Here is a 6,986-nt window from a genome sequence, read left to right on the forward strand (position 1 = left end):
ATCTTCAAATGGTCATAAATGGTCATGTCCCTGAGAAGAGTAAAAAAAAAAAAAATATCCATGCTTTTCTTTAACGGGTTCTACTGTAAATCACACCATGGCTTCCCCTTTCCTAAATATGTCCAGGAGTGCCACAAGTTCCCCAGCCTGTCAGTGGAAATGCTGTTCATACGGCCATTCAGTGAACCGGACAAGACATGTCTTAATGAGATTCAATCTGGACTTCAGGCAAAGACTGTGGAGTTTAGCACAGAGAATGAACCGCAACACTGGAGATGGCACTGAGGGAGAGATCGGGGGCAGGGGCGGGGGCGGGGGCGGGTGGGCGGAGGCCAGGAGGTTTGGTGGGGGCGGAGGCAGGGGCAGGAGGTTTGGTGGGGGCGGAGGGATCTCTCAATATGCATCAGCCCAAACGCCACTCAAGCCTGCATCAGCGTGTCAGCCTGAGCTTGGGCGGAGCTATGTAAATGAGGGCGGAGCCTGTATTTGGTCAGGGCAGACCAATCGAAAACTGAACCGAGGCCAGACTCCAGAGGAGCTGAAACCCACGGTACGGTACCTTAGACTGGCGCTTGCGTGGTTTGGCGGGGGGGGGGGGCACGCAGGGGGGTTTGGAACGCATTTTTTTTTTCACTCCTGTTCTGTTTTCATATGTGGTTTTGGCAATACGGTCTACCTCAGGAACTTAATGATGAATCACTGTGTTTACTCCCCAGGGTAGGGTTCCTCAACACCTAAAAAGTAATCTGGATCCTAAACAAAATCACCTGGCTCAAAAACAAACAGAAACGAAACAGTGAAGATACTGCCAGCCATAAAAAATTGAATTCATTCAGCCTTTAAATCGAATACATGAACATTACATCACAGAAAATTCTATAAAAGATTTAAGTGCAATTTATTAGTAGTTCATATTTTACAAAGTTGTTTGTAAAATAAACAACAACAAAAAACAAAGAAACAAAAATGAGACCGTATCTCTTGCATTACTGTCATAAAGCACTGCAACACTGGGGTTCACTGATAACCTCCATTTAAGGGACACCCTTCCCTAAAGCTCTCCTTGCCCAAAGTGCAACCGTATGAAATTTAAACCAGAAAGGCCTTCGTGGTTTCCTTGTTCAGTTCATTAGCTTGCTTGCTTTCTTTCTTCTTTTTGCACTTCCCCATTGTAAACTTACACAAAAAAACAACACCATTTCGTGTGCTAGCAGTCGTCTTTGTAAAGTCTTCTTGAGTACAGTCGAGTTTGCACAGCATTGTTCGGCTAAGTTGTGATCGAAGGCATTTTTGTTTCTGAAACAAACAAACATAAGTACATCGCCAACGCGCATGCTGAGATTGGATTAGTATAAATTCATATCACTCAGACATTATTCCCCACTTCACAGGCTCCCGTGAGTCTGTCGCAATTCTGAGCGAGTATCGGTTCATCGGAAGAGGCATTGGTCAAATCAACATGGGCGACAAGAACAACAAACAAACAAACAAACAAACAGAGAGACAAACGACACATGCACACAATCAGTCCAGGCACCTGCAGCAGCTACAATAAGGTGTACTGATTGGATTTCGTTGACCCCGCTTGTCCAGGTGAATATTTCACGACCCCGTCGCAGAGCAGTCCCACACGGGGCAAACCTGGGAGCTGCGTAACGTAAGGACGGTAACACTGAGCACAGGCGAAGGCACTGCTCGCTATGAACAAACCACAGAAGGTGACGACAAAAAAACGTATAAAAATCCTTGCATTGATCGGCTTTCTTGTGAGTGTGTGTGTGTGTGTGTGTGTGTGTATGTGTGTTTTGGTAGTGAGAGAGGTTAGTCATGGCTCGTGCTGATTGGTTACATCAAACGAGAGCATGGTAAAATAACAGCTATATAAAAAAACGGAAGTTTCTAGCACTCAAGATGGCACCATTACAGTTACTCAGTGGTTACATAAAGGCGTGAATATAAAGGTAGTAATGCACTGTAAAAAAAAAAAAAACAACAACAAAAAAAAACCGTAAATTTACCATTTTGTGTAAAAACCTAAAGAATATTCTGATTTGAAATAAAAACACACACATTCATTAGACACAGCACACATAACTGTGTGCATGTATGTATACTGTGTCCTGGGTGCCTTTGGGTACTTTTTGTCAGAGGACAGAATACTTGTTCGCAGTCCCGCACCGCACACATTTCTTCCAAAGGCATGGGGGGAGTGGCCAGTGAGGGGATGTGGGAGGGGCCAGTGAGGGATGTGGGAGGGGCCAGATAGATGTGAGAGGGACCATAGTGCAAAACGTTGGACACGGTCGTGTTGAAAGCGGACGGAAAAGCCAGTGGAAGAGGCGGGAGGGGTGAATGAGGAAACGTGGGAGTGGCCAGTGATGGAAGTGGGAGGGGTCAGGCAGAAAAGTGGGAGGGGTCAGGGTGACACATTTGAGAGCTGAGATCCTCGTCGTCTGTATCTAAGTTCCATTTCTTCATCCTGAGAAAGACACAGTGCGTGTCAGTGCATTGTGGAGAGACCAGGGATATCAATAAGGCCAATCAGTTCACAATGGAACAAGGGGAAAGAGAGAGGAGAGACAAGGCCATTCTGCAGCACATCCCTGCTAATTTTTTTTTACATAGTTTGCCTTTATTTCACATTTCTCATGTTTCTTTTAATTGAATATTTTACTTGATTATTTCTTACCCATGGAAATAGCCAAATATATGCTCTCTTCTTTATGGTGTGATATTATATAGTTTTCTTTCCCCAGTATATACATACTCTTTGGGAATATGAGTGTACATTGACCATGCTCATTAAAGCAAACTGTAAATGCTAACTGTACGGAAAGACAAAGCAGCAGAGTAGGGAAATGCAATCGAGTCGTTCCACAGTGTGTTCCTTTCGGCCAACTGCCTTCTTCCACAAACAAAGTCAAAGACACCAATGAGACGCTCCCCTGGGTCGAGGAGCAGCGCGGTTATTGGTGGACGCCGAGTGGGCGGGGCTTACAGTGTCAGCAGTCTCCTCCCCCTCTGCATGGTCGCCGTGGTGATTGGAAAGCTCCATGTCCGAGAGGGCACTGCCCACCGCCTCCTCCTCGTAGTCTGTCTGGTAGTCCGACTCTTCTGAGAGAGAGAGAGAGAGAGAGAGAGAGGGAGAGGGAGGAAAGAAGAACACAGAGAAAGAGAGAAGAGGAGCACAGAAGAAAGGAGAAAAGGAGTCAAAGATCAAGGGAACAACAGCTCCTGGGTAACATCATTAGAGAGTAATTGCATTGTTTCAGCCTGTCTACTGCACAATTTTTTAAAAAATTATTCCTGGGGTAGGTGGAGCAGGTGTGTCCATCTCATTTGCATAAAGTGTTTAGTATGCAGATGATTTTCTACAGCGCAGCTGCAGCCTACTTCATGAAACTCGAATCAGACTGTCAAACGAGGTGCTGCAGATGAAATATAAAATCAAGACTGAGCAATTACATGGGCTATTTCTCACCGCAAATGTTTTCAGAAGCATATATTTTAGTGGACTGTTTAATTTGAATACGAGAAGGTTTATGAACAGACCACCATGTTGTTGAAAATGCTGCGTCTAAACCAAGGACCGTAGTGCATCTAACCAATCAGGTGCCGGCAGTGTTCCGTCAAATTAAACGGACAAATTTGTGGGCGCCAACAAATTTTCCCAGTGGATATCGTGATGGACATTTATATGACGTAGTAGCTCCATAGAGGAACTCTGACATCACGATTGAGGTGGGGCCAGAGCGGAATACAGAAAGAAAATTTTAAACGTTAGAGGGCAGCAACAAGACGCTTTTCAACCAGTTTTTTTTTCTGCCGAAAGATATTTTTTCGTTTAGGGGTCCACATTTCATCGCTATCTAGAAACCCCGCGCTGGTTGATCCCTCGCCCGTAGACTTCATGTTAAAGCTGCATATGAAAGGTCTTCCTCTGACTCTGCTCCATGCGAGCTGAGCAGGAAAAAAAAAGCAGCTAGCGTCACCATGTGTTCTGGAGGAGAACTGCGGTTGTCTACACTCCCCTGATTCGGGAGCTGGGTTCGAGCATAAAACATGGCCGTCATTTCAGATAGTTGGGGATTTCAAACTGGGGTGGGAAATGGAACTTGCTCAGCCCCAAGTGCATTAAAAAAATTCCTTTTTTTTCGGTTCTCCCTTTCACTAGTTCTCACCATCCACCAGAGCGGGCTTGACGGGTTCGATTCGGGACACGATCTCGGCCAAGTCGGTGAATGATGCGTTGGGACACGTCAGCACCTGGGGGGGGGGTACACAGAGGGAGGGGTGAGGGGTCAGCCAGCCTGTCAGACAGACAATCAACGTGCCCAAAAGCTCATTCGGGCACACTGTCAGATGGCCAAACAACACCTGTCAATCAAACAGAGTGAGACACCAGCTTACAATGGACACGGCCGCCTGTGTCGCCGTGGGCAACACCGGTCAGTCTGTCCATCAGGCTCTCTATCTTCCCGGGTCTATGAGTCATTCTCACTAGTTCCCTACTGCTCTCTACATCGGTACATTTCCTTCCTTCCTACCTGTTCTACCCTTTCCTCCCTCACGGCATCCGTCTTTTTTTACTTTTTCTCCTTTCCTCCCCCTCTCATCTCAGGGGCCCTTCCTCGCACTCCCACTGTCCCTCACTCTTTCCTCTGTCGCTTCTTCTCTCCCTCCCCTTCCTCCCTGTACTCCCTCCCTCCCTGAAGAAGAATAAGCTACAGTATTAGGACAAATACAAATTACCAAAAAGTGCTGGGATGGGGCAACATGTAACAAGTGTCATGAAAAGGGGGGGGGGGATTTAGAGTGAAATATACAGCGTGGTGGTGGTATTCCCACCCCTTCTCTTCCTCCTCCATGCTTCCCTCTCTCATCTTTCTTTTTGTCTCTCGTCCCTCTCTCTCCCTCCCCCACTCTCTCCCCTCCTTCCTTTCCTCACTCTTCTCCCTCCCTCTGTCTGTCTCTCTTGCCCCTCTCTCTCCTCCTCCCTCCTTCTTCCTCCCTCCCTCCCCCAGGCTCCCTCTCTTCCTTCCTCCCTCCTTCTCACCCTCTCTCCTGCTCTCCTCCTCTCCTTCCCTCCCTTTCTCTTCCCTTCTTCTCTCCCCTGTCTCCCTCTCTCCCTTCCTACCTCTCTCTCTCTCTCCCTCGCGCTCTTCTCCTCTCCCTCCCTCCTCCCTCCTCCCCTCCTTACACTGTTGGTCTTGGTGTTGTGGAACTCCTCCTGGTGCCGGTCCTTCAGCATCTTGTCCACCACCCCGCTGCGGATCCACACGTCGAACAGCGTCTTCCCGTGCTGGTAGCCCACCTCCTGCAACACAGAGACCAACACGGGCCACATGGAGCGCTGCACCGCACGGCCAGGCCTGAACGCAGGCCTGAACGCAGGCCTGAACGCAGTCACTAACATAACACACCGCCAGGCCTGAACGCAGGCCTGAACGCAGTCACTAACAGAACACACCGCCAGGCCTGAACGCAGTCATTAACGCACTGCACGGCCAGGCCTGAACGCAGTCACTAACATAACACACCGCCAGGCCCGAACACAGTCATTAACGCACCGGGCCTGAACGCAGTCCTGAACGCAGTCACTAACATAACACACCACCAGGCCTGAACGCAGTCATTAACGCACCAAACCACTGGGCCTGAACGCAGTCACTAACGTAACACACCGCCAGGCCTGAACGCAGTCATTAACGCACCGGGCCTGAACGCAGTCATTAACGCACCGGGCCTGAACGCAGTCATTAACGCACCACACCACCGGGCCTGAACAGTCACTAACGCACCACACCGCCGGGCCTGAACGCAGTCACTAACGCTGCCAGAAGGCGTACTCACGGCGATCTCGTCGAACTTGCCGAACTCCAGCGTGCGGTAGCGGTCGATGGGCGGCCGGATGTACTCGCAGTACTCGCTGCTCTTCACCGACTCCAGCTGCCGCACGCAGCACACGTAGGCCAGCCGCGTCTGGATCTCCGCCATGTTCAGCACCTGCAAGGGGGGGGGGGGGGGAGAGAGGGGGCGGGAGGGAGACAGAGAGAGTATAGAGAGAGAGAGAGAGAGAGAGAGAGAGAGAGAGAGAGAGAGAGAGTCCATATCACAGTTCAGATCAGAGACTACACCCTCACAAAAATCATACCCTCCAAATCCCCATGCTCCCCCACTGCTGCCCCTTCCCACCACCTCCAACAGCCCCAAACCGTTCTCCCGAATCACCCCCCCATCGCCGCATCACATCAGCCAATCTTAAACCTCACCCGCTGCTCCCACCTCCAGACACATCTCGTCCCCTCAAGCCACACCCCCCCCCCCATCCCCCACTCCCACTCCCACTGTGCGGAAGTGACCTCCTCCCCCTCCTCCCCCTCCTCCTCCTCCTCCGCACCTAGCGGCAGAGAGAATCGGCTCTAATGAAGGGCCCTGGCGGCGCTAGCGCTAACCCTCCCCTCGCCGAGCCCTCTCAGCGCTAACGGGCTGATCTAAACCTGCCCTTTACTGATGGCATCGCGCGCGCCGGGCTAGGGAAACGTTAGCCTCCGGGCCTGAGGATTAAGCGCTGAAGCACGCGATGAAGCTAACGAGCTAGCGGGATATTTACAGCTTTACCGCTCTCCTGCTCCTCACGCTGTAAAACCACGTCTTGTAAATGGTAAATGGACTGCATTTATATAGCGCTTTTATCCAAAGCACTTTACAATTGATGCCTCTCATTCACCAGAGCAGTTAGAGGTTAGGGGTTAGGTGTCTTGCTCAAGGACACTTCGACATGCCCAGGGCGGGGTTTGAACCGGCAACCCTCCGACTGCCAGACAATCGGTCTTGAGCTATATCGGCCCTTATCAAGTGTTTTAGCCTTGCACTGAGACTTAAAATCTCATTCTTTTTCTCTCGAGTAGAAAATATTAGCTTGTTTTAATTCACTTTTTTGCTCAACAAATGAAATTGCCTTACCCCACAGGGGTACACGAACT

At 49.7% G+C, this 6,986-nt stretch overlaps 1 protein-coding gene across 3 annotated transcripts in view; it reads right to left on the bottom strand.

Moving 5' to 3' along the window:
• Positions 1-822: 822 nt before the first annotated feature.
• pnpla7a (patatin-like phospholipase domain containing 7a) overlaps positions 823-6,986 on the bottom strand; it is a 44,846-nt gene continuing 38,682 nt past the window's right edge. For 2 of the 3 annotated variants that reach the window (XM_035391798.1, XM_035391800.1), the window contains exons 32-36: positions 5,854-6,006; positions 5,201-5,317; positions 4,182-4,266; positions 2,999-3,114; positions 823-2,479 (exon numbers count right to left, since the gene is read on the bottom strand). In XM_035391798.1, the coding sequence (XP_035247689.1) occupies positions 2,417-2,479; positions 2,999-3,114; positions 4,182-4,266; positions 5,201-5,317; positions 5,854-6,006 (534 nt within the window). In that variant the 3' untranslated portion in view covers positions 823-2,416. The remainder of the gene's footprint in view (positions 2,480-2,998; positions 3,115-4,181; positions 4,267-5,200; positions 5,318-5,853; positions 6,007-6,986) is intronic. The other variant, XM_035391801.1, reaches the window with a different exon arrangement.

The sequence above is a fragment of the Anguilla anguilla genome, chromosome 14 (assembly GCF_013347855.1).
Source record: "Anguilla anguilla isolate fAngAng1 chromosome 14, fAngAng1.pri, whole genome shotgun sequence".
Classification (NCBI taxonomy): Eukaryota; Metazoa; Chordata; class Actinopteri; order Anguilliformes; family Anguillidae; genus Anguilla; species Anguilla anguilla.